This window comes from Pelophylax lessonae (genome assembly GCF_965119305.1).
Source record: "Pelophylax lessonae genome assembly, chromosome: 2".
In the NCBI taxonomy this organism is placed as follows: Eukaryota; Metazoa; Chordata; class Amphibia; order Anura; family Ranidae; genus Pelophylax; species Pelophylax lessonae.
This window is the reverse complement of record NC_138769.1, coordinates 729,926,633-729,954,536: the sequence shown is the minus strand read 5'-3', so window position 1 is coordinate 729,954,536 and position 27,904 is coordinate 729,926,633. Positions and strand designations below refer to the sequence as shown.

Below are 27,904 nucleotides of genomic sequence, written 5' to 3'. Positions count from 1 at the left end.
ACTGTGTATAGGAAAACACAACATGCATATGACAGTTTCAAATCTGACTACAAAAGTTAAAATTAAGTTTGTAATATCTTTTTAAGAGGTAAAATGCCATGCAATCAGTTACGCCGGTGAGTAGTAAAATGTAACAATATATTTAGGACTTGGTTAGAGTTTTGTTTTTTTAGCACGTATGTTCTCCACCTGCTCATTAAGCTCTCTCACACGTTGTAGAAGCCTTTGAGTCCTCTCATCTTGGGTTATTTCATCTTCATGACGTAAAAAGGATGCTTGGTCTGGCTGCCTCCTGACGCTAAGTGGTTCTTCATTTTGGTCAGACTCAAAACCTTCTGAAGTATTTGTAGAAATAGTAACTGCTGAGAAAGGTGAACTAGATCTTGAGTCAAAATCTGAACATCCTTTACAATTGGAAGTTGGTTGTGGAATTTGGGGCTCCATAATTAACAATGGTTTGGACAAAGGAGACCCTGCTCTTTTTGGTGATATTCGACTTTGATAACAAGAGACACTTGGAAATTCCTCAGGAACACACGGAGAGGTTTCTAAATGAGCTGCAGGCTCCACGATAGAAGAGGTGGATGAAAAAGTTCCAAATTTTCTTTTGTGATCTGTATCTGAACCTCCAGGATTAGGTCCCTTTTTTATAGATTTTGCATCTTCGAAATACATTTTTCCTTTGATTTGTTCCATCGCCATAGGACACTAAAAAAAAAAAATACGCACACACTTTATCATAGCTGTTTTCCCAAAGTAGAACTAAAGGCATTTTTTTTTCATTTTGGATAGGGAAAGGGGGGTTATAACCATTGTCAGTTTCTTTTTTTGCCATCTGTGTCCCATTGGGGAGATTTCCCTAACTTCCTGCTCCATAGCCCAAACAGAAAGTAAGCAGAATCCAAAGTAAGGGAATCTCTGGTTGTCCCCAGAACTAGTGTCCCTATTGAAGATTTCCCCTCTAATACTCTTCTAAAGTCAACTCAAATTTGGGGTTTTCTTTTTAAATTCATTATCAATGATAATGGTACACATGATTAAAAATAAGAGGGTGATATCCCTAATGGGGACACATTGGCAGCAATAAACACATGACAGGTGTTCTAATCCCTCTCCAAATTTTGCCTTTAATTATATTCACAAGTTTAAAAACAATATATTTTTTTCTGATGTATATAAACTATTCATACAACTCAAATGACAAACACTCATTGGACTGTGTGCTAAAAGGAAACATAAATACGATTTACTCAAATGTCAGGAGGTTCCCTTCTCTGCTAGAAGAGAGGGAGTGGATTTGTCCCTTCAGCAGTAAGTATAATCTGATCTCCCTACTATTTTTACTCTGTTATCTGAACCTCTATAAACAGGGCTGGTGCTTCCACTAGGCAAACTAGGCAGCCGTCTAGGGCACATTGCCACCTAGGGGCGCAGCCAGGAGTCGGCACTCTCTCTCCATTATGAATTATTATTGTGAGATGAGGGGAGAGGTGGCGGTAGGGGAGGAAGAAGGGACAGAGAAAGATGCCAGGTGTCTTGGGCAGTGGCGGAACTATCAGGCCCTGGCTTTCCACCACTGTTGGAGGGGCCCCAAGAGGCAGGAATGGAGCCTACCAGAGTGCTACCTGCATGATGATCCTCTTCAGCTGGAGCTGAACGGCCTTAACCCTGGGCAGGAAGTGACTCTCTGCACTGAGATGATGGGCAGCCGTTCATTTCCCTGGGTAGGTATTAAGCAGGGAGCGGAGGAGAGCTGAACCTGAGCCCGAGCTCCGCACTGGAGGGCGGAACCTTTACTGGGGCAGAAGCGACGAGGCACCGGAAGGGTCTGAGGAGGTTGGCGATGAAATAAGCGTGGAGCTCTCTGACTGCTGCTTTTCCCTCCACCAGGAGCCGGTTGGAGCTGTGGTGAGCACTTTGGTCCAGGAGAGAAGCGTCCTGGGAGAAGGAATCAGCAGGATCACTGTGAAGGAGGGCAGAGTGGGGGCCACTCTCTTCATACCGCCCAGTTAGTGTCCCCAGAACAGGGGATCGGGGTCCCTGGGTGTTACATGGAGCATCCCTGGTATGAAAGGGAATCGGGGTCACCAGGTATACCATGGGGAATCAGAGTCACCAGGTGTGACATGGAGGATAAGGGTCACCGGGTGTAACAGGAGTTCGGGGTCACCAGGTGTGCCATGAGGAATTGGGGTCCCTGGGTGTGCCATGGGGGATTGGGGTCCCCAAGTGTGACATGGAGGAACATCAGGGCCCCCAACTGTGACATGGAAAAACATCAGGGTCTGACATAGAGGAACATTGGGGTCACTGAGTATGACAGCATGACATGGAGGAAGACGGGGGTCCAAGGGTGTGACATGGAAAAACATCAAAGTCCCTGGGTGTGACAAGGAGGGACATTAGGGTCCCTGGGTGTGACATGGAGGAATTTGGGGGGTCACTGGGTATAAAAGCATAACATGGAGGAACCATCAGATCAGGGTCACTGGGTTTGACATAGAGGAGTTTTTAACCCCTTTCCTTTTTTTTTTTTTTTTGGGGGGGGGGCGCATGTAGCTGGTCTTGCCTAGGGCGTAAAATAGTCTTACACCGGCCCTGTCTATAAAGCTATAGTTTTTGCCTAGAGCTTTCTAGCTGCAAGTGGTAAATATGATTTACTCAACTGTATTTTTTTTTTAAATATTTACCTGATCAAAATATATAATACAATTGGGAAAATTCATAAAGGGTGTCGAAGACACCCTTTAGAGTACTGTCTGGATGCAGCACCAAAAGTGTCAGTGCTTGTGACCAATTCATGTACCTTTCACAAATAGACTGGGGAAGGCGTGTCCACACTGTATACCATTCTCAGTTAACATACACCCTTCCTTCCTGGCTACTGTGGCCATCACATTGACAGCTGTATTCTGTGTGACGTTTATACTATCAATGGGAAGATCCCGATCGGGAACTGAGAAACAATTTCCCCATCATGTCTGCTTCACTTTTGATTGACATCACACGGCAGTGGCAGGATAGAATCTGACCACTGCTGTGCACTGTCATTTAAAGGTGGAGCGAACCTGATGGGGAACTCTCAGTTCTCTATCATAATCCACCCCCCACCCAGTGACAAGACATTTCCCAAATTTGGGCATGGCCAACCTTTGCTTTCCATGCCGCTTTCCTATTTAATCATGATCCTCCATTTCCACCCATGCCTGCTCTCCTTTGTGATCAATCTCTTCCATATCCTTCCATGCCTGTCCTCCTATTTGATCGCTTTCTTCCCTCACCACCCATGCCAACTGTCAGGACCAGGATCTGAACCCACGACTCCTGCTGTGTTCGGCAGTAGCTCCAGCTTAGATCCTGGACAACTCCCTCTCTAATCTCCTAAACTAATCTGGCTTTGTCTCTTGTTTCTCATGAATCTTGAACTCTTTGCTCCTCCCATGAACTCCCTGATTTAAGCTCTCTGCACTTCCTGTTTGCCAGATTATTGTGCTCTCTATGCTAATATCTTGCTTTTTTACATACCTGCAACCGTTCATTATTGACCTTTGGCTGGTTCCTTGACTACGCTTCTGCTTGATCCCAACCTGCAACCACTTGTTACTGACCTTTGGCTATGCTTCAGCTTGATCTCTACCTGCTATATCTGCTACTGAACTCCAGCTTGCTCACCTCCTTGTGGGGCGATCCTGAAAACCGCAACCTGGTACTAACACACAGAAAAATCAATCTCTGGTGAAAACAGTTAGTACATCCGCCAGGGTCACCTATTTGTGTTTTTGCAGCTTGTTGGGGGGAGCCTCTCTACTGCTATTGCTACTGGCCTGGCCCCTGACCATGACACCCACTCACCGCCCCCTCTCCTATTTTATCATTCTCTTTAATTTCCTTCCAAGCCCACTCTCCTATTTGATCATTATCCTCCATTTTCATTCCACGCCTGCTCTCCTATTTGATCATTATCCTCCATTTCCTTCCATGCCCACTCTCTTATTTGATCATAATCCTCCATTTTCTTCCATGCCCACTCTCCTATTTTACCATCATCCTCCATTTCCTTCCAAGACCACTCTCCTATTTGATCATTATCCTCCATTTTCTTCCATGCTCGCCCTCCTATTTGATCATTATCCTCTATTGCCCTCCATGCCCACTTTCTTATTTGATCATTATCTTCAATTTCCTTCCATGCCCTCTCTCCTATTTGATCATTATCCTCCATTGCATTATATGCCCACTCTCCTATTTGATCATTATCCTCAGTTTCCTTCAATGCTCACTCTCCTATTTGATCATTATCCTCAGTTTCCTTCAATGCTCACTCTCCTATTTGATCATTATTCTCCGTTTCCTTCAATGCTCACTCTCCTATTTGATCATTATCCTCAGTTTCCTTCAATGCTCACTCTCCTATTTGATCATTATTCTCTATTTCCTTCCATGCCCACTCTCCTATTTCAGTGGTTCTCAATTCCGGTCCTCGGGACCCACTAACAGGCCAGATTTTAAGTATTACCTTGGGGGATGCAGACTAGAATACTGCAATCACTGAGCAGCAAATTAGATCACCTGTGATGTAATTTAGTTATCTTGCAAACCTGGCCTGTTGGTGGGTCCCGAGGACCGGAGTTGGGAACCACTGTCCTATTTGATCAATATCCTCCATTTCAATCCATACTTCCTCTCCTGTTGTATCATTATACTCCATTTCCTTTCATGCCTGCTCCCCTATTTTATTATTATGCTCCATTGCCTTCTATGCCCACTCTCCTATTTTATTATTATGCTCCATTTCCTTCTGTGCCCACTCTCCTATTTTATTATTATCCTCCATTTCCTTCCATGCCCGCTCTCTTATTTTATCATTATCCTCAATTTCCTTCCATGCCTGCTCTCCTATTTTATCATTATCCTCCATTTCCTTCCATGCCCGCTTTCCTGTTTTATCATAATTCTTCATATCCTTCCATGCCCATTCTCCTATTTGATCATTTTATATTCATGACTGCTCTCCTATTTGGACATTCTCTTCCATTTCCATCCATGCCCACTCACCTATCTAAGATCATTATCCTCCATTTCAAACCCATGCCCACTTTCTATATTTAGGATACCTATATACCAGGGGCGTAACTACAGGGGTTGCAGGGGTTGCAATCGCTACTGGGCCCCATGGTCCAGGGGGCCCGGTAGCAAACCAGTGGGTGAACTTCCAGGATCGCAAAGGTCACACTTGCAACCGGACCCTGGCATTGCACCACTGTGGGGAGGCCCCAAGATTGCAGGAAGGGGGCCCACTGCAGAACTTGTGAAAGAATCCTGCTGCGGGACCATAATAAAAGGCCATGCAACAAGTGTAAAGAGCCCCAGGATTAGTGGGAAGAGCCCTGGGCTTGAAGGTAAGGGCCCCGGCCAGGGTTCTGGGGGGCCCTTCATGGTTCCTTGCATCAGGGCCCTGAAGGTTCTAGTTACGCCTCTGCTATATACCATCCTGAACTCATAAGTTAAAAACACATACATATTCAAAATAGATTACATTTCTTCCATTAAACATAACATGCTAACATATCAACTGCACAACAGAACATACCCCCATTCTAAATTTTTTTTAATTAAGTCTACAAAAGAGGTCAAGTATATTTCATAAAAACATTCTGCAAACTGATGTATCTTGACCTTGTATAGGCTGTATAGTTTAGATAGAAGTGATCTTGTGTCAGCAAAACAGTTTTTTATAATCTTAAAAAACAAATTTAAGCAGCGCTAGCCTTAGGTGACAATAATCATGTGAAATAAATTCATCAAACAAACTAAAATATGTGAATTAAAAATACAAATGAAAAAAGTCCTTAATCGTAATCCAATTAAAGTGCTCAGGTGCTGATAATTAAACAAAGTTCATCAAAGTTTTTATAATCTGCCAACTTAAGCCCCATACACACGTACCGATTGTCGGCTGTAAATATTCGGCTGACGACCGATCGGCCGATTGTAGGCTTGTTAGTATGATGCTTCCGACAGCCGACAGCGCACTTTCGGCCGAAAAGACATTAAAATTTTTGTTGGCCAACACCAGAACGGCCGATTGTTCGCCAGTCAGTACAGAATTCGGCCGACAATCAGCAGATTTGCAAGACTGGGCATGCTCAGAGAAGAAAAAACATAGGGAAAGTTAACCATCACATGACATCACTTCTGCAGTCGGCGGACAAAATTCGTGTGCAGTCTTTTGCACTTTTCAGCGGACAGGACATCCCTGGACAAAAGACGGCCGATCGGTCGGCCGACGATCGGTACGTGTGTACGAGGCATTAGACTAACTAATTCAAGTGAAAGTATGCAATACAGATTGGAACTTCCCTTCTATGCACCTTGTAGACTGTGAGACATTTGTATTTTTCACTCCATTCCTGGTTAGGGATGAATCATTCTGCCCTGTGTTTGGTTCAAACAGGGTTCGGCGAACTTCAAAGAAGTATAGATGCCAAACCCGAACCCATTCATGTTAATAGGAGCTGAATCTGTCAAATAAAAAAGTGCCCATTTTCGGGGCTAATAACCAAAGGCAAAAACATTTGAAAAAATTCAATTTGGCCTGGAGCAGTGATTTTTTTTAAAGCACTAGCATTTACAATGGAAAATAGTTGGTAATTGCTGGCCAATGACATTTCCCTTCTGGTTTCTATTTAACCGCTTGCCGACTGCTCACAGTATATTTACTGCGGCAGTCAGCCCCTCACAGGCAGAGTGACGTAGGTCTACGTCGCTCGCCTGTGAGGCTCTGGGGAGCGAGCGCGCGCCAGCGGAGGCGCGCTCCCGCTCCTGCGCGGTCACGGACCCCCCCGCGCATGTGACCAGCGGACCCGATGTCCGCCGGTCACTCGGCGATCGGCGGGGGAGAGGGAGAATGTCAGGCAACTTGTGTAAACAAGCCACCTGTCATTCTCCTCGCTGTAAAAACACTGATCACATGGATCTACTATGTAGATCCATTGATCAGTGTCCTTACAGCTCAAGCCACAGCCAATCACAGTAGAAAGCATGCCCCTAGGGATACACACAGCCCCTCCCTCCCAAATAAAGTTAACCCCTTCACTACCAGTGTATTTTTACAGTAACAGTGCATATATATAGCACTGATTACTATACAAATGTCACTGGTAACCCCAAAAGTGTCAAAAATGTCAGTCAAGGGTCCGATCTGTCCGCCCCAATGTCGCAGTACCGCAAAAAAAATCGCAGATCGCCGCCATTACACGTTAAAAAAAAACACCAAAAATGACAGAAATCTTTCCCTTAGTTAGTAAACGCGATAACTTTTGCGCAAACCAATCAAAATACGCTTTTTGCGATTTTTTTTACCAAACATAGGTAGCATAAAACAAATTGGCCGAAAATGTTAAAAAATTTTGATTTTTACATTTTTTTTTGGGGGAAATTTCATATAAAAAATGTGAAAAATATTGTTATTTTTGCAAAATGTACGCTCTTTTTTTGTTTATAGCGCAAAAAGTAAAAATCGCACGGGTGATCAAATACCACCAAAAGAAAGCTCTGTTTGTGGGGAAAAAAGGACGCCAAATTTGTTTAGATACAGCGTCGCACGACCGCGCAATTGTCTGTTAAAGTCACGCAGTGCCGAATCGCAAAATACCCCCTGGTCGTTTAGCAGGAAAATCCTCCGGGGCTTAAGTGGTTAAAAATAAAATATTTGAGATCATTTTGGAGTCATTTTTGTGATAGCCCCATAAAAGTTATTTGCTGACTTTAGAGCTACCGGGATAACTTTTATCTGAAAGCTCTTTGTTGTCTGTTAAAGCTTGGTTTAACCACTTGTCTTGGTAGACAAATGATTAAAATTGGTTACAAGTAACCCAAAGTAACTTAACATGAATATAGAAATATTCAGAGTCATTTGTTTCTCCAGCAAATGGATATCTTATATTCTGTATTAATCCTTTTACTGCATGTTTATGTCTAGAGGAACCAGGTAAAGCAGTTTTACTTACCTGATCCTCCCTGCCTACGCAGTGGTTTATTTACGTTTTGTGCTGCCCCAGGACTGACTAAACTTGTGCACCCCTTAATTTAAATATGACCCACCCCTTCCTGTAAAAGCCACACCCCTTCCTGTTTCTGACCCCCTTCTGTCATCTGTAAACCATAGACCCCAACCACAGTGTATCAGTGCCCATCAGCGTTGCCTCATCAGTTCCCATAAGTTCAGCCTCATCAGTGCCCATCAGTGCAGCCTTATCAGTGCCGCCTCATTACTGCCCATCAGTGCAGCATATCAGTGTAGCCTCATCAGTGGCCACCAGTGCAGCCTATAAGTGCCGCCTAAGATATTTGGACTTGTGTTTGCTGCCACTGATTGTAATTATAGGAATATTTCACTAATTTTTATAATGACTAGGACGTTCATAGTCATAGTCATTACAGTAAACCCCCCTCCATTGCGGGGGTTATGTTCCGGACCCAGCCGCGAAAAGTGAAAATCCGCGAAATAGAAAAACCCTATTAAAATGCATTGTAGGCATGTTTTTTTACTGTCACTATACGTGTGAAAGCCTTTTAAGGTCTTTAAACACACTTTTAAAACAATAGAAACTCATTTAACCACTTGCCGACCGCCGCACGACTATTAACTGCGGCGGTCAGCCCCTCACAGGCAGAGCGACGTAGTACTACTTTGGTAGCCTGTGAGGGTCTAGGGAGCGAGCGCGCACCCCCAGAGGCGCGCTCCCGCTCCCGCGCGGTCACGAACCCCCCGCGCGTGTGACCGGCGGACCCAATGTCCGCCGGTCACTCGGCGATCGTCGGTGCAGAGGGAGAAAGGCAGGCGGCTAGTGTAAACAAGCCGCCTGTCATTCTACCCGGTGTATGAATGATGATCATACGGTTCTACTATGTAGGATCGTTGATCACTGTTCATACACCTCAAGCCACAGCCAATCACAGTTAGAATCACGCCCCTTGGGACACACATGACCCCTCCCTCTCAAAAAAGTTAACCCCTTCCCTGCCAGTGTAATTTTACAGTAACAGTGCATATATGTAGCACTGATTACTGTAGAAATGTCACTGGTAACCCCAAAAGTGTCAAAATCTGTCTGCCGCAATGTTGCAGTACCGAAAAAAAAATCGCAGATCGCCGCCATTACGCGTTAAAAAAAAAAAAAACAACAAAAATGACAAAAATCTTTCCCTTTGCTATAACTTTTGCGCAAACCAATCAAAATATGCTTTTTGCGATTTTTTTTACCAAACATATGTAGCATAAAACAAATTGGCCGAAAATGTTAAAAAATTTTGATTTTTACATTTTTTTTGGGGGGGAATTTCATATAAAAAAATGTGAAAAATATTGTTATTTTTGCAAAATTTACGCTCTTTTTTTTGTTTATAGCGCATGATCAAAAAATCGCACAGGTGATCAAATACCACCAAAAGAAAGCTCTGTTTGTGGGAAAAAAAGGACGTCAAATTCATTTAGGTACAGCGTCGCACGACCGCGCAATTGTCCGTTAAAGTCACGCAGTGCCGAATCACAAAATAGGCCCTGGTCAGGAAGGGGGTAAAATCTTCCGGGGCTTAAGTGGTTAAACACACTTTTAAAACAATAGAAACTCATTTAAACACATAAAAGATACTGAGAGACATAGCAAGAGCTATGGAAAACACAAAAATATTTAATTGTTAATGATTTATATAGTAAAATAACATTACAAAAAAAATGCAATATACCGGGACCGCAAAAACTGAACCGCGATGGAACGGGGGTTTACTATATACAAATAAGTGAAATAATCAGTGGCAGCAAACACAGGTTCAAATATCTTATAAGATTGGAGTAATCTTACTAATCCATTGACGTATTGCGATAGGACATTTGAGGTAAGCAGGTCCAAAATATTATTGCCATCATAAACAATTAAAAGTCTTAATTGTATATGATGCAATTCTATGTGCTCACTCGAGGACAAGGATGTTTAAAGAAATTAAATCATATTATTGACATGATGGCTGCCATACCTGGGGGCGGAGGAGGGTAGGTGGAGCATTAGGCTGCAGTGCCACACTTATTAGCATTGGGGGCCTTCGGGCCAGTTGTATTAAAGCGGAGTTCCAGCCATTTACTCACCTGTCCAACGGTCCAGCGATGCGGCCGCCCGAAGCCTCGATCCTCTCCCTCGGCGCCGGCATCACTGCTGTGGGCACCCGGCTGTTACAGTTTGCGGCTTCACAGCCGGGTACCCACTGCGCATGCGCGAGTCGCGCTGCGCGCCGTGATTGGCCGGCAATCTTCTGGGACCTCTGACATGTCCCAGAAGATTGCAGGGAGGGAGGGGGAGAGGAGAACTTCCGCTCAGGGCGCCGCGGCGCTCCGAGCGGAAGTGGGAGCGGGTACCTGTCAAAACTAGGTACCCGCTCCCCCCCCCCAAAAAATGACATGCCAAATGTGGCATGTCGGGGGGTCAGGACTCCCTAAAGCGGAAGTTCCACTTTTGGGTGGAACTCCGCTTTAAGTGTGGTTGGCGGCCTGCGGTCTGTCCGAATGTCCTCACCCGCTGATATTATCATACTGGCAGGTAGCAGTGTGAGTGCTTTATGTGGGTGCCAGACTTATTTGCCTCCTGTGCCCCGACCTCCGGCCTAATTCGCCCCATAAGACTGGCACTATATTAAAAGTGCCGCCCTAGGCCTGGGCCTTGTTGGCCTAGGCCAAGATACAGCACTGTGCCTACAGGCTCCTACGCTCTGCTAGAATACAGCCTCTTTTCAAGTTCGTGATCTATGGTCCTCTGAAATCATCAAGACCAATGCAGAGCCTATGGTCATATTAAGGATGCTGAGGAACAGTCCCTTGCTAGAGCATGGGGGAGCATAGTCTGCCAGGGGGTGGTAGATCGGGTAAGTGAAACGGTTTTTCCTGTAGATAGAAATGACCAGTTGACCCTTGAAGTGTAGGCACAGTTCCACTGCAAGGGTAGAATTTTAATTTTCCCAGAGTTGGGCTTTAGAACAGGGCAATAACAGGATGTTTCTGCTGTGCTCCGTAGGTTGTCAGGATAGTGAATGGGATGGGATCAGGGAAAAGCCATTCCCCAACCTCTTCTGCACAGCATGAACCTGAAAGCACTCAGCTATGAGGTCTTCCTGGTTCAGGGATGTCCAATTGCAGCTACTGTAAATAGCAGATCATGCTACATAACAAAATTGTAACTACTGTTATTCTAGAGGTCATGTGCTTTTAGAAAATGTATAATGTTTTAGCGGTTTTAAGTACATTTTCGTGTTTGTGTGCAAAATAGAAAACTTGGTTCATCAGAAAGTGAGGGTAAATTTCCCCTTTTTCCATTGTTATTAAAAATATCATATTCTGCTATAAGATGGATGAAATGACAGTTGCACTTTAGGCCTTGTGCATGGGAGCTGAACAATCATTTAAGGCAGGGGTGTCAAACTCAATTTTATTGTGGGCCGCATCAGCATTATGGTTGCCCTCAAAGGGCTGGTTATACAGTATCTGTAAGATTAGATGTCCAGAGCACCCCACGCCCTCTTACACCCCACATGAGATGTCAAGAACCCCCTCACTATCAGAAGTCAAGAGTCACCCACCCTTCCTTACATCACAATGCACCCCCTTACCTTGTGCTGCTGCCAGGAAGACGATGCGGTTGGATCTGGGAAGAATTACAGGGTCTGGAGGAGAACCAGAGGAGGGCTGGAGTCAGCTTCCAGAGTCTGCTGAATGCTGAGACCAGGGGAAGCAAAGGCAAGGTGGTGTTGTGGCTGCACAGAGAGGTGCAAGATTTGTAGGAGGAGTTCTGCCCTCCTTTCTGCTGCGGACTGCTGAGAAGGGGGGAGGGCAAAGATGAGCCTTTCTGCAGCTACACAGAGGAGTGCAGGATCTGGCAAAGGAGTTCTGTCCTCTCTGCTGCCGACTACAGAGACAAGTTGGGGGCAAAGGCAAGGGGGGTGCGGCAGCTGCAGGAGAGGGGTGAGGGCCACATGAAATGGCCTGGGGGGCCGCATTCGGCCCGCGGGCCTTGTGTTTGACACCTGTGCTTTAAGGCTTCAACATAGCAACATGAGGCAGGCCTGAAAGATTGAAAAAGATGCTTTGTAAAATCACATTGGACACACTGCTCTTCTACAAGCTGAAGCCCATGTGTACAAAGCCTAAACTGTTGTGCTATTCATCAGCTTTCATCCTGGTCTTTTTATTCAAATCCTTATCAGATTTATTTAATAAAATAAAAATGACTTCTACTTGGATATTATAGTTAAAAAAAAAAAAAGTGAGTCAAAAGAGGCTATGATCCCAATCCTGGATCCTACGTAGGGTGCTTTTCCATTATCTGCTGCTATGGCTCTTTGGTTTCTCCCTCCTCTTGGGTCTAACTTGGGGTTCACATCTCATTGCTATGCAATCAGCTGATTGATTTATGGTATGTACTCATAAAATGTAGCCAATATAATTGTCATATATGAATCTGTCTCAATCTGTAAATGTACTACAAGTGATTGTATATCCTGTTCTTTTGCATTTGTTATTTTTTTTTTTGTACTCTTTATTACAGAAAAGCAATTTATGCACATGATTTCTCATATCCCCAGCCCTGATGAAGGGTTTTGTCCCGAAATGCGTCGGGTGTGTCAGAAACCAGTGCTTTATCACCATTTCTCAGTGATCAGGATATGATTTTATATCCCTTTTTTTTGTATTCTTATATACTGTTTTTTCTATGTATATGTACACATGTATACTTGTGATTTTAACTTGAAATAATACATTTATAACTTTTACACATTTTGTGGTGTTCCTTTGGCCTTTAAAATCCTGTTACCCATAACTGTTTCCTTTTGTTTACATAGGGTTCTCAGGTTGGTGTTTGATTTACAGTAAGTGAGTTAAAAGAGGTTTAAAAAATCCAGTCAGTAAGGGCGGTAAGGATGTGGAATTCTCTTCCACAAGCAGTGGTATCAGCAGGGAGCATTGATAGTTTCAAAAAACTATTAGATGGGCACCTTAAAGACCACAACATACAGGGGTATACAATGTACAACATACAGGGGTATACAATGTACAACATACAGGGGTATACAATGTACAACATACAGGGGTATACAATGTACAACATACAGGGGTATACAATGTACAACATACAGGGGTATACAATGTACGGTTAAAAGCAAACACACACACACATCATAGATTAAACTGGATGGACTGATGTCTTTTTTCAACCTCACTAACTATGTCAGTGGTCTGATCAGCAGAGGTGCCTGTTGTCATAAGTCTAAGGATGGGTTGGAGTCATCTGGTTTAATGATCATCAAATTGCTATATTTCATATAAAAAATGCAATTTGACATTTATTAAACTTAGGTGGCTCCAACCCATCCTTAGACTTATGACAAGGGGTGCCTCTGCCTGCCACCAATGGGTATATTTGGATCACTGTGACTATTTCTCTACCTGTGCACATGGAAGGTTGTGTGTCTTTATTAGGTTGACCACAGCCTCAACAGATGTAAGTTAATTAAATTTTTTTTCTTTTAACCGGTTGCCGATCGCCAAGTACATATACTGCGGCGGTCAGCCCCGGCCAGGCAAAGTGACGTACCGGTACGTCACTAGCCTGTCACTGGCTTGTGAGCCAATAGCGGGCGAGCCCACGCCCGCTGAGGTGCGCGCCCCCCCCGGCTCATTCCCTAACAAGTCAGTGCGAGTGTCCGCCGGCTACTCGCGATCGTTCGCCGGGAAGGGAGAAAGGCAGGCGGCTAATGTAAACAAAGCCACCTGTCATTCTCGCCTGTGTAAAAATGGAGATCAGACAGTTCTACTATGTAGGACCGTTGATCTCTGTTTTTACACCAATAGCCGTGTCCCATCACAGTTAGAAACACGCCCCTAGGACACACTTAACCCCTCCCTCTCCAATACAGTTAACCCCTTCCCTGCATATGTATAGCACTGATTACTGTAGTAATGTCACTGGTAACCCCAAAAGTGTCAAAAATGTCAGTCAAGGGTCCGATCTGTCCGCCGCAATGTTGCAGTACCGCATAAAAATCGCAGATCGCCGCCATTACTCGTTAAAAAAAACACCAAAAATGAGAAAAATCTTTCCCTTTGTTAGTAAACGCGATAACTTTTGCGCAAACCAATCAAAATACGCTTTTTGCGATTTTTTTTACCAAACATATGTAGCATAAGACAAATTGGCCGAAAATGTTAAAAAATTTTGATTTTTACATTTTTTTTTGGGGAATTTCATATAAAAAAATGTGAAAAATATTGTTATTTTTGCAAAATTTACGCTCTTTTTTGGTTTATAGCGCATAATCAAAAAATCGCACAGGTGATCAAATACCACCAAAAGAAAGCTCTGTTTGTGGGAAAAAAAGGACGTCAAATTCGTTTAGGTACAGCGTCGCACGACCGTGCAATTGTCCGTTAAAATCACGCAGTAAAAAATTGCAAAAAACCCCCTGGTCAGGAAGGGGGTAAAATCTTCCGGGGCTTAAGTGGTTAATAATCCTTTTGAGCTAATTATCACATTTGGGCCAATTAACTACAAACTAAAGGCTCTCATGCCTCCCTATATTCTGGTAGATACTCTAAGCCTTCTGGGACCGAACCCCTCAGACCTTCGTGGACTACCATATCCTAAATCTCATAATTTAAAACAAATTTTCATCAGGTAGCACGCTATACAACCTGCTACACCAATAAGTAGTACAATGTAACAATATATGTGGGGCTTACACTCACACATTGTAGAGGTCTTTGAGTCTTCTTGTCTTGGGCTGTTTCGTCTTGTTGATGTAAGGAAGATGCTTGGTCTGGCCTCTTCCTGATGCTAAATAGTTCTTCATTTTGGTCCGAATCCGACTCAAAACCTTCTGAAGTATTTGTAGAAATAGTAACTGCTGAGAAAGGTGAACTGGATCTTGAGTCGATGTCTGAGCTTCCTTCACAATTAGAAGTTGGTTGTGGAATTTGGAGCTTAATTTTTAACAATGGTTTGGAAAAAAGAGACCCTGCTCTTTCTGCTCTCTCTTTAGATGGTGATGTTTGACTTGGAAAACAAGAGAAACTTGGACATATCTCAGGAATGCATGGAGAGGTTTCCAAAGGAGCATCAGGCTCCATGATAGAAGAGGTGGATGAAATAGTTACGAAGTTTCTTTTATGATCTGTATCTAAAACTCCAGGATTAGGTCTCTTTTTTACAGCTTTTGCATCTTCACAGTAGATTTTTCTTTTGAATGGTTCCATCGCCAAAGGGTGCTATTATTAAAAAAAACAAAAAGCAAAACATTTTATCATAGCGGTTTTCTTCTAGGGGACTTTCATCCTCTTTTTGGACATTGCTTAAAGTGGTTCTAAAGGCTGAATTATTTTAACCTTCATGCATTCTATGCATTAGGGTAAAAAACCTTTAGTGTGCAGCTGCCCCTTCATTTCCCTCTTATACTCCCCTGAGCCTGATCACAATCCAGTGACGTGCATGAGATCAGAAGCTCTCCCAGGTCTCTGCCTCCTCATTGGCTCCTACTGCTGTCAATTACAGTCAGTGAGGAGGGAATGGGGGGCGGGCTGACCGGTTCTCTGTGTGCCTTGTAGTTTCTCATAGACACACAAGGGCGGCTTGGGAGCGAGAATGCACCAGTGCCCCCAGAGAAAAGCAGGTAAAGGGGGCACTCAGCAGAGGGGAGAGGCCAGGAGCACCGGCTGAGGACCTGAGAAGAGAAGGGTTGGGGCTGCTCTGTGCAAAACCATTGTACAGAGCAGGTAAGTATAACATGTTTATTATTTTAAAAATAAATTAACGTTTACAAACACTTTAAAGTGATATTAACCGCTTGCCGACCAGCCACTGTAGTTTTAATGCGACAGGTTGGCTCTGTCCTGTGAAGCGACGTACCTGTACGTCACTTCGCATGACTGCTAGTGGGGGCGCACGCACCACCGGAGGCAGGCACAGGTGCCGATTGGCCACAGGGGAAGCAAATCAGCGGGTCCGGCGGCCGCGATGTCCGCCTGGAACCTACGATCGCTCCCCGTGGAGACAGCACAGCGGTCAGCTGTTGTAAACACGGCAGACCACTGTTCTGTCAGTAATGAACACAGGGATCCTGTGTTCCTTCTATTTAGGAACACCGGTCTCTGTGTTCATTCAGCAAGCCCACCCCCCACGCAGTTAGAAAACACGCCATAGGGACACATCTAAACCTTTGATCACCCCCGGGTTAACCTCTTCCCTGCCAGTGTCATTATTACAGTAACAGTGCATATTTTTAGCACTGTTTACTGTAGTAATGTCAATGGTCCCACCAAAAAGTGTGCTGCTTTAGCTGTTCTCGGTAATTTCTCCTCTTCACTGAAGGCGGACAGAGATTATGTGACCAGACCAGAGCGTTCCAGACTAGGTACGTATAGACATCTTTCCCTCACAGGGTATTTAGAATGACCGGCAACTTTGGGCCCAGGGGGCAAGTACAAACCAGAGGCCCACAGTGCAGCAACTCGGTCCACCTCCCACTCTCCCTCTTTCCGGCCTCCTCCTGACCCCCATTCCAGACTGAAGCACCACACTAGGTACTCTCTATTTACCGGGCAAATCCAGGTTCCCAACCTGGCCAGCAGGGGTAGTTGGGAGGAGCTGGGACTGCCTGGGGGAGGAGAGTCTCCAGTGGGGCATGGAACCGGCCTCTACTCAGACACAGTTTACACCATCCATGCTGAGGGGGGGGGGGGGGGCTGCTCTCTGTCCTTGTCTTCATCCCGCACTCAGTAGGTCAGCGGTGGGGACTTTTTACTTCTCATCACCAGCAATCCTTTAGGCATGTCTGTGGCAGAAGCGGTGCAGCATTTTAGCGGGGCATGAGAGCGGCCCGAGGGGCGATTGCCCCCCTGGCCCACTCCTCCCCTGGAATATGAGCACTTCCACCACTGGAAGTGCCTTTGTTATCACTTAGCACTGGCATTTGTTCTGACATCAGTTTAAGATGTTTCAGTGATCATTCAGAATTCGTTGACAGGTGCACTTGACCTCCTTCTGACCTGCACTTTTGCATTCCAATAGACTCGAATTGAAATGGTAAACAAAACAACAAAATATGCAAGTAGGCACTTGGTATCCACTTTTAATGTACAGAGAGGAAGTGGTGGAGCTCTAAGAGGAAAAGGTGGAGCCTAAAGAGGAAAGGGTGTGGTTTACAGGTAAAAGGGCAGGGCTTAACCAGGAAGGGGTATGACCTTAGCAGGAAGGTGTGGACCATATTTAAATTAGGGGGTGCATGAGTTTTGTCAAGCCTAGGGCAGCACAAAACCTAAATACACCACTGGTACCACCTCGATATGATCTTTTGATTAAGCTCCCAGTCATAAATACAGTATATACTATAAGTACACTCAGAAGGTTTTTTTTTTATTGTAATGCATTTTATGCATTACGATTTACGATTAAAAAAGAAAAGCTTCTGTGTGGAGCAGCCCCTCTCAGTCCCCCCCAATAATTACCTGAGCCCATCTCGATCCAGCGATGTTACATTGGCTGCCCCAGATTCTCCCTCCTCATTAACTGAGAGGGCAGCACAGCCCCATTGGCTCCCGCTGCTGTCAATAAAATTCAGTGAGCCAATGAGAAGAGAGAGGGGGTGGGACCAAACAGCAGCTTTCTTTAGGAGGGAGGGGCCAGAAGCGCCAAAAAGGGACCTGAGAAGAGGAGGATCGGGGCTCTTCTGTGCAAAACAAACTGCACAAAGCAGGTAAGTATAACATGTTTGTTATTTTTAACAAAAAAAAACTTTACAATCACTTTAACCAGTTACCGACCAGCCACGCAGACCTACGTCGGCTGACTTTAAGTGGTTGTACCGGGGTGATGCCTCTATCTAGAGGCATCATCCCGGTACCATTTTTTAGAGCTAGCAGTCGGCTTCCAGGTGGTCATGACCGATGCGGCTTGGGAGCAGCTCAATCGTTACCCCAGCGAGCAGGAGGGGACACCCCCCTCTCCCACCGCCTTCCGTGGCTCTGCCCGGGTCTCCTGTCCCACCGGGAGACCCGAGCAACCAGCCGGTGCATTCGCCGGCTGGTTGGAGTCCCGATCGAAGCCGGATGTGGCTTAGATTGGATCTCCGATGTAGTAACCAAGTGTCCATGACGTCACATCCGGGTTACTCGGCTGCTAAAGGCGCCGGTTTTAAAAAGTGAATGTATTAAAAAGTTCAGTTTTCGGCATTTTGAATACATGGAAGTGCAAGGAAGGGGTATTTTAGACCCCCGATCCCTCCACAAAGAGTACCTGTCACTGCCTATTGCTGTCAAAAGGGATGTTTACATTGCTTGTGACAGCAATAAAAGTGATCAGATTTTTTTAACAAATGTGCTAAAATTAAAAAAAAAAAAATAAATAAATAAATAGTAAAAAAAAATAAATTTTAGCCGCCCCTGTCGCCGTGAGCTCGCGCACGAAAGAAGACATATACGGAAGTCGCGCCGGCAAATTAAATTGCAGTGCAAACCACACATGTGAGGTATCGCCGCAATCGCCAGAGTGAGAAAAATAATTTTAAAAAAAGAGCTACACTCTAATGCCCCGTACACACGTGCAGATTATCTGAAGACTTATGTCTGTAGACTTACCAAAACCATATAATATGAGGTCAAACCTAAACACTTTCAATTTGTATGCAATCTGGCAGGCCCTTGTACTACATAGAAAAGGTAAATCTGAAGACAAAAGTCTTCAGATAATCTGCACGTGTGTACGGGGCATAACTCTAAACTGGTAACTCTTAAAAAAATTTTTAAAGCGTTGCCTATGGAGATTTTTATTGACCGTAGTTTGTCGCCATTCCGCTGGTGTGCGCAATTTTAAATCGTAGTATTTTGGGTATCTATTTACTCAGCATGGCATCATCTTTCACAAAATACAAAAAAAAAAAAAAAATGGGCTAACTTTACTGTTTAGTTTTTTTTAAAATGCAGTCAAATGTAATTTTTCGTAATTTTTCCCAAAAAAATGGCGTTTGAAAGACCTCTGCGTAAATACCGCATTGGCAAAAAATATTGCAATGACTGCCATTTTATTCTCCAGAGTCTTTGCTAAAAATAAAAAAAAATAAATAATAATAAAAAAAATATATATATATATAATGTTTGGGGGTTCTAAGAAGTTTTCTAGCAAAAAATACTGATTTAGTCTTGTGAACAAAAAGTGTCAAAAATGCGCTCTGTCCTTAAGTAGTTAACATAAAAAAAACCTCCTGCCTTTAGAGCCACTTTACGTTCACAAGTTTATAAACACTTTTTTTTTTCTTTCTATGATTTATATAAAATGTTAATTTTATTATTAAACATTTAGAAAAAGTGCATTCATGAAACTCAAATGGCAAACTTGTTAGACTTTTTGAAAAGCAAGCCCGACACGGTCTGTGTGCTGATTTAAACCTATATGGAAATTACTCAAATGGTTTCTTTTTTGCGCCATAAACAAAAAAAGACCGTTATTTTTGAAAAAAAAAAAAAGGCAATATTTTTATTTTCTCCTGTAAAACACATCTAGTAAGAAAATGTAAAAAAAATCAAGTTTCTTCATCAATTTAGGCCAATATGTATTCTGCCACATATTTTTGGTAAAAAAAAATCCCAATAAGCGTATATTGATTGGTTTGCGCAAAAGTTATTGCGTCTACAAACTATGGGATATATTTATGGAATTTTTATTTATTCTTTTTTTTTTTATAGTAATGGTGGCGATCAGCGACTTATAGTGGGACTGCGATATTGCGCTGAACAAATCGGACACTAACTGACACTTTCTTGGGAACCAGTGACACTAATACAGTAATCAGTGCTAAAAATATGCACTGTCACTGTACTAATGACACTGGCTGGGAAGGGGTTTAAAGGATTAAATGTGTGCCTAGCCGGTGTTTGTGTACAGTGTGGGAGGTGCTTTTACTAGGGGAAGGCATGTTGCAGGAACACAGGATCCATGCCTCCCGTACTGACAAAACCGCAATCTGCCTTGTTTATATAGGCAGACCGCCGCTCTCCCTCTATAATAAATGATTGGAGGGTGTCGGCAGACATTAAGTCTCCGGTACCCACTGATCAGCTCTCGCTGTGGATAATCATCATCGACAGCCGTTGGCTCCCACTGGTGTCAATCAAACCCAATGACATGGGGACGGGGCCGAGTCCTGCTGTCTGTGTCAATGGATGCAGCAGCGGGACTCGTGAGCATGCCCGCACAGGTGCCCCCATGGAAAGCGGCACTCTGTGGGGGCACCCGATGAAGAGGAGGAACCAGAGGAGACGCCAGGGCACTAAAGAAGAGGGGGACTGGGACTGCTCTGTGCAAAACCCTCGCACAGAGCAGTTAAATATGACATGTTTGTTATTTTAAAAAAACAAACCTTTACGATCACTAAACCAATAAATCAACCCCAATGAGTGGATAGGATGGATTTTTGAGGGTACATGTCAGTGTGTCAAAAAGGACCAAAGAGGAAGTATAAAGGACTGATTGTTGGGTTGTCTTTAGCTGTAAGCCATAATCATCAAAATTAACCACTTGCCGACTGCCGCACGACTATTTACGTCGGCAGTCAGCCCCTCACAGGCAGAGCGACATAGGGCTACGTCGCTAGCCTGTAAGGCTTGCTCACGGACCCCCCTGCGCGTGTGTCCGGCGGACCCGATGTCCGCCGGGCACTTGCGATCGTCCGTGACAGCGGGAGAAAGGCAGGCGGCTAATGTAAACAAAGCCGCCTGTCAGTTCTCCCTGTGTAAGAATGGAGATCATACGGTTCTACTATGTAGGATCGTTGATCTCTGTTCTTACACATCAAGCCACAGCCAATCACAGTTAGAAACACGCCCCTAGGGACACACTTAACCCCTCCCTCTCAAAAAATGTTAACCCCCTTCACTTCCAGTGTCATTTTTACAGTAACAGTGCATATGTATAGCACTGATTACTGTAGTAATGTCACTGGTAACCCCAAAAGTGTCAAAAATGTCAGTCAAGGGTCCGATCTGTCCGCCGCAATGTCGCAGTCCCACAAAAAAAAAAAAAAAAAAAATCGCAGATCACCGCCATTACGCGTAAAAAAAAAAAAACAACAAAAATGACAAAAATCTTTCCCTTTGTTAGTAAACGCAATAACTTTTGCGCAAACCAATCAAAATACGCTTTTTGCAATTTTTTTTACCAAACATATGGTAAAAAAAAAAAAAATGGCCTAAAATGTTAAAAAAATTTGATTTTTACATTTTTTGGGGGAATTTCATATAAAAAAATGTGAAAAATATTGTTATTTTTGCAAAATTGACTCTATTTTTTTGTTTATAGCGCATGATCAAAAAATCGCACAGGTGATCAAATACCACCAAAAGAAAGCTCTGTTTGTGGGATAAAAAGGACGTCAAATTCGTTTAGGTACAGCGTCGCACGACCGCGCAATTGTCCATTAAAGTCACGCAGTGCCGAATCGCAAAATAGGCCCTGGTCAGGAAGGGGGTAAAATCTTCCAGGGCTTAAGTGGTTAAAAAAAACAAACCTTTACAATCACTTTAATAAATCAACCCCATTGAGTGGATAGGATGGATTTTTGAGGATACATGTCAGTGTGTCAATAAGGACCAAGGTCCAAGGAGGAAGTATAAAGGACTGATTGTTGGGTTGTCTTTAGCTGTAAGCCATAATCATCAAAATTAAAATAATTAAATGCTTGAAATATATTACTCTGTGTGTAACGCATCTATATAAAATATAGGAGTTTCTATTTTTGAATTGAATTACTGAAATAAATTAACTTTTGATGATATTCTAATTTTATGAGATACAACTGTATATCCAGTATATATATATTATACTCAGGGCCGCTGATAGGGGGGGACCACCAGCCCTCTTGTAGGGGGCCCAAGCACACAGGGGGGTCCACAGAGAGAGGAGGATTAGTGATGGACAACAAATACAGAAATCTTCCTCCAGCATCGGAATCTGATCTCTGTCCCTTTCCCTGCTATCAGCTTTTATCTGCTTAGAAAGAGACAGTTGTCCCTCACTAATCCCCCTCCCTGTGTGGGCCCCCCTCCCAGCACTGGCTCTAATGTTAGCTCTGCTCCTGAGTTTATTTGTAACTTTGTTTCTCTCCCACTATCTCTCTGATCCTGGAGCTCCAATTGCCCAGCCTATATATTTTTTTCATCTCATCTTCATTTTTATTTATTAACATAGTTTTTTATTTTTGATTTATCAGGAATTATGTTATATTTGTGTCTGATAATAGTGATTTTGTTGTAACTTTAGCTAAATATATCTTTAATATTTTCTTGGGGGGGGGGGGGGGGCTGCCAGGTAGTCTGTACGGGGCCCCGTGATTTCTAACAGCAGCCCTGATTATACTGTATATATTGTGACAGTACTGTGATCTGTCATGGTATTGAAATGCTCTTATGTCACCTAGGATTCTCAACAAGGCAGGTTCAGAGGCTTCAGAATCAGGATGCTTAATTTATTTGAAGGAAGTGGTTTTCTCAGCTTCCCCCCTGTGGTTGGTAAGAATCTAGCTCGGGACCTGGAGACTGGAGATTTCATAATCATCCTAGTGGGAGGAAATCTCCAGTCCTGGGACCAGGATTTAGGAATAGCCAGGACATTGATTTTGCAGGTGGGTTCTGCGCTCCACCCTCCTGAGGAGTCCATGTGGGTGTAAGGGAGCAGCCGCAAGCGTGCACGGTGCAGTCTAACAGAGCAGACAGAGAGCCCAGCCTTGTGGGCTGGAGCAGCAGGAAGTTAGAAAAAGAGTGCTAACCGAGGTACAGTGTTGGCACATGAAAACAGACACAGTTATATGGTCAGGAGGACCGAGGCATAATGCCTGAACAGTGGTGCTGCTCAAGAGAGCCAGGAGGCTAAACCTTTATTTGTTTTGCATTGATGGTAATACCCCTGTGTGGGCAATTGTTTGCTTTAGCGCCGGTTCACATTACCGCGACGCTACTTGCAGGGGCGACCTCCGAGATCACGGTGCGAGCAGCGCGCCGCGACCTCGGAGCGGCCGCCACGGACTTCATAACATTGAAGTCTATGGCGGTTGCCTCAAAGAAGCTCCGGACCCTTCTTCTAGGTCGGAGCGACTTGTGTCGCTCCTATTAGAACGGGTCCGCAGCTTCCCTATGGGAGGCGACCTGCGGCGACCTGTGAGGCGACCAGGTCGCCTCACAGGTCGCCCCAGTGTGAACCGGCACTTACAGGACATTATCTTTATTATTAATAAAAGGGGGCCAACAAGCCCTTAAATGGCATAACTGGCATGGTTGCTGCTTACTGGTAAGCTCTACACTGAACTAAACACTCCCAAACATTACAATATTTACAGTATTTCACAAAAGTGAGTACACCCCTCACATTTTTGTAAATATTTTATTCTATCTTTTCATGTGACAACACTGAAGAAATGACACTTATGCTACAATGTAAAGTAGTGAGTGTACAGCTTGTATAAGGCCCCGTTCACATAGGGTGACGCTACTTCGCACCGAGACCTCCGAGGTCGCGGTGCGAGCAGCGCGCCGCAACCTCGGAGCGGCCGCCACGGACTTCATAACATTGAAGTCTATGGCGGTCGCCTCCTGGTCGCCCCAAAGGAGCTCCGGACCCTTTTTCTAGGTCGGAGCGACTTGTGTCGCTCCTATTAGAACGGGTCCGCAGCTTCCCTATGGAAGGCGACCTGCGGCGACCTGTGAGGCGACCAGGTCGCCGCAGGTCGCCTCCCATAGGGAAGCTGCGTGAACCGGGACTAGTGTGAACCGGGACTTACAGTGTAAATTTGCTGTCCCCACAAAATAACTCAACACACAGCCATTAATGTCTAAACCACTGGCAAAAAAAAAATATATATATATATATATATATATATATACATATTTGTTATAATGTTTAATTATTACAGTATGTAGTTAAATGTTATAAGTAATAATTTATTTAGCATATGGATTATTATGGTAGCCCATAGTATAAAAGTAATCCATACGTTAATAATTATTTTTATGTTTTACATATAATACATTATGGACACTCCTGTTGTATTTATTGGACAGGAAGTGAAGGGAAATATCTAAGGCCCGGAACCGCAGGCAATGCGGCCCACTGCCCCCTGACATTTTTTTTTTTTTTTTGCTGGGGAGGAAGGAAGTCGAGTCGGGGGCACGGCCACAGAGGCAGCCTCAGAGGGGATCATCCACTAGTTGTGTTAAATTAGTGCTGAGGGGGGCGCGGCGGCGCTTTATTACTTATATTCCTTAACTAATAGTATATATTTTATATGCGGCCCGATAAAATTTCTCTACACTCAATGTGGCCCAGAGAAGCCGAAAGGTTAGACACCCATGATCTAAGGCAGGCATGTCCAACCTGCGGCCCGGGGGCCGAATGTGGCCCAGAACCGCAGGCAACGCGGCCCACTGCCCCCTGACAATGAATTATTTTGCTGGGGAGGAAGGAAGTCGAGTCGGGGGCACGGCCACAGAGGCTGCCTCGGAGGGGATCATCCACTAGTTGTGGTAAATTAATGCTGGGGGGGGGTGCGGCAGCATGGGAGGGCGCGGCGGCATTTTATTACTTATATACCTTAACCACTTAAGCCCCGGAGGATTTGGCTGCTAAACGACCAGGGGGTATTTTGCGATTCGGCACTGCGTGACTTTAACGGACAATTGCGCGGTCGTGCGACGCTGTACCTAAACGAATTTGACGTCCTTTTTTTCCCACAAACAGAGCTTTCTTTTGGTGGTATTTGATCACCTGTGCGATTTTTTGATCATGCGCAATAAACAAAAAAAGAGCGTAAATTTTGCAAAAATAGCAATATTTTTCACATTTTTTTATATGAAATTCCCCCCAAAAAAATGTAAAAATCAAAATTTAACATTTTCGGGCCAATTTGTTTTATGCTACCTATGTTTGGTAAAAAAAAAATTGCAAAAAGCGTATTTTGATTGGTTTGCGCAAAAGTTATCGCGTTTACTAACAAAGGGAAAGATTTTTGTCATTTTTTTTTTTTTTTTTTAACGCGTAATGGCGGCGATCTGTGATTTTTTTTGCGGTACTGCGACATTGCGGCGGACAGATCGGACCCTTGACTGACATTTTTGACACTTTTGGGGGTACCAGTGACATTACTGCAGTAATCAGTGCTATATATATGCACTGTTACTGTAAAAATGACCCTGGCAGGGAAGGGGTTAATTTTATTGGAGAGGGAGGGGTTAATGTATGCCTGGTGCTTACTGACGTGTGTGGGGGGGGGGGGTGGTGACTGAGTGAGTCAGGGACAGATCGGATGTTCAGCTATGCTGAACCATGCTATCTGTCCCTGCCTGTCACTTAGGAGATCCGCCCGCTCTGTTTACACAAGCGGGCGGATCTCCAAACTAGATTCCCCCGACGATCGGGGAAGAGCAGCGGCGATCGCCGCCGCTCCTCCCCTGGCCCGACTCCCGCTGTGACTGAACACAGCGGGAGCGAGCCTCCGGCGGCGCGCGCGCGCCCCGCCCACTAGGGGCGGAGTCCAGTGACGTAGCTCTACGTCGCTGGACGATAACGAGCCAATTTGCTGCAGTAGCAGTAATGTGAGCGGAGTTAAAGTGGTTAAATGTAACCATATTGCTACACTTTAGAGGCTCCTCTCTTCTTTTTTATACATGACGCTACTTGTATATCAAGACATCGCTTGTTGTATATCAAGTCAAAATTTATTTTAAAAATTTGCTTGTCTTGCAAAGCGCTCTCAAACCAAGGTTTTACTGTAATACATTATGGACACTCCTGTTGTATTTATTGGACAGGAAGTGAAGGGAAATATCTAAGGCAAACTACAAAAAAACAAATAGAAATTTTTAAATTTTAATTTAGAAATCCGGAACTCTTACCTGGCCATATTGTAGACTGCGGCCTTGTGATGGATTTAGCTCTGGTTGGATAATAGAGAATTGGCTTTCATTGCGGGTTTTCTCTATTAAGCTTTGCTGTGGAACTAAGACACCACTTGGTAAAACATTATCCTTATCCATACGAAAAAGTGGCCCATGATGAGGCTGAGTTATATCTGGCCTTGTGTTTTTGACCAGAATAGTTTGCTCCATTGTGTTGCATTTATATTTCATTATTCCATGACTTTGAGAAAATTTGTCCATGATTCCAGGTGAATCCTGTTCTTCAGAAACGTTGTCTTTTTGGGCCGGCAGTAGGTACATTGTGTTTTTATACTTCCACAAAGCCCTGGCTCTGATGCCAACCACACTTAGATTCAACAGGAGGGCGTCTTTGAACTTTGGCCTTGTATCTTCATCATGAATAAATGCAGTCTTGTCGTTGCTTGTCCCTAATAGCTGCAAAATGGTTGAAGCAATGCTTTTGGAGGATCTTATGGGGACAAAACAATCCTCAGCGTCTTCCTCATCTCCAGTCATAAAGGTATTTGGAGTTCTAGCAAAATGGGTTTTGTAGTTTCCCTCGGAGAACGCCGGCTTTGTGGTCTCCTTGTTGAGTGTAGCCAGCTTGTGGTTTATCTGAAGTGTACTTTTGGTTACAGGCGACACAAAGATAACGTAAGGGGTGTTGCTGCCATCAATGTAATTATCCATCTGACGGAACTTCTGAAGAACATTAACAGGCAAGGAATTAAACGGAATGGCTTTTACTTCCGCGTTCGATGGGATTTGGAGATAGTAGTCACAGCAGGTCAATTTTTTGGGGTTCATGTTCACAGACAGTTGTCTCCACCCATATGGAAGAAAAATATATTTCCAATATATTTAGGGGAAATTTTTTTAGAAATATATTGAATATGGCCAAAATTGTAGCATTTCAAATATATTTCCAATATATTTGGGGGAAAAAATTGATTTTTTTAAAAAAAAAATATATTTTAAATATATTTTTCTTCCATGTGGGCAACACAGGAGTTAAAGTGTTACTAAACCCAGGAGCCTGCAATCACTGTATTTGGTCTCCCACAGTACATAGAACATGGAAATGTAATTACTTTAGTAAATGTAAACTGATAAATACCTTTTTTTATCAGCAGTATATAACAGTCTTGTGACTTCTATCAGTCTCTGGTTAAAGCTTGCAGGAGGAGTTTTCATTCTTCCCGGATTGTCCTATAAGGCTGCAAGACCCCTGACCTTCTGTCTGGACAGTGCTGATTGGCCCTGTGCTGATCACATGCACCCTCCCAAGAAAAAAAAAAAAAAAATCTCAAGCAATACACACCAAACTGAGCATGTGCAGCTCTGTACGATCAGGAAATGGAAGAAGGGGAGGATCAGGGAAGACCGAATCAAACATCCTTTTTACACAGTGCGGAGGATTAACCCCTTAGGTTCCACAGTGATTCTAACAAGCATGCTTTACTACATATACAAACTGTTTTTTCCGGAGTGGGTTTAGTAACACTTTAAGGAAGTTCGGTGTTCCAAAATGTCTTGCATACATCAATGTCATCCAAATGTTACTTTGTTTGCAATCATGCCAAGGTTCTCATAATTGGTTCACAAGCTGACGGTTCACTTGGTACACTAAGGATGAGAAATTATGGAGACATTAAGGTAAACGTTTGCATAAATAAAAACGTCTTTTGATTTGAACTTCGGGATTTTATTCCAAGAGTCAGTTGGTTATTACCACTTTAGGTAAGCGTTGTGTAAACCTGCCTGAAGAAAAAAAGAAAAGGTTGAGTGATTAAAAGCTGAACTTTGGGCACAAATATTTTCCTATAGTTAAATCCTCAAAGGTATTAAATCCACTCCGTTTTCACCAAATGCCTTTGCAAACCCATATACAGTATTATTTATAAAATAGCA

The 27,904-nt window shown here is 43.8% G+C and overlaps 1 protein-coding gene across 2 annotated transcripts; it reads right to left on the bottom strand.

The window, feature by feature from the left end:
• Positions 1–103: 103 nt before the first annotated feature.
• LOC309548605 (uncharacterized protein) lies at positions 104–26,813 on the bottom strand. Of its 2 annotated transcripts, none has more exons than XM_082248578.1 (3): positions 25,970–26,813; positions 14,783–15,307; positions 104–708 (listed from the first exon to the last, which is right to left on the bottom strand). In XM_082248578.1, exons 1-3 carry the CDS (start codon positions 26,798–26,800, stop codon positions 154–156), a joined length of 1,911 nt encoding a protein of 636 aa, XP_082104704.1. In that variant the 5' UTR covers positions 26,801–26,813; the 3' UTR covers positions 104–153. The 2 variants fall into 2 exon arrangements, with proteins under 2 accessions (XP_082104704.1, XP_082104705.1); XM_082248579.1 differs by having other exon boundaries at positions 14,789–15,307.
• Between the last annotated feature and the right edge of the window lie 1,091 nt (positions 26,814–27,904).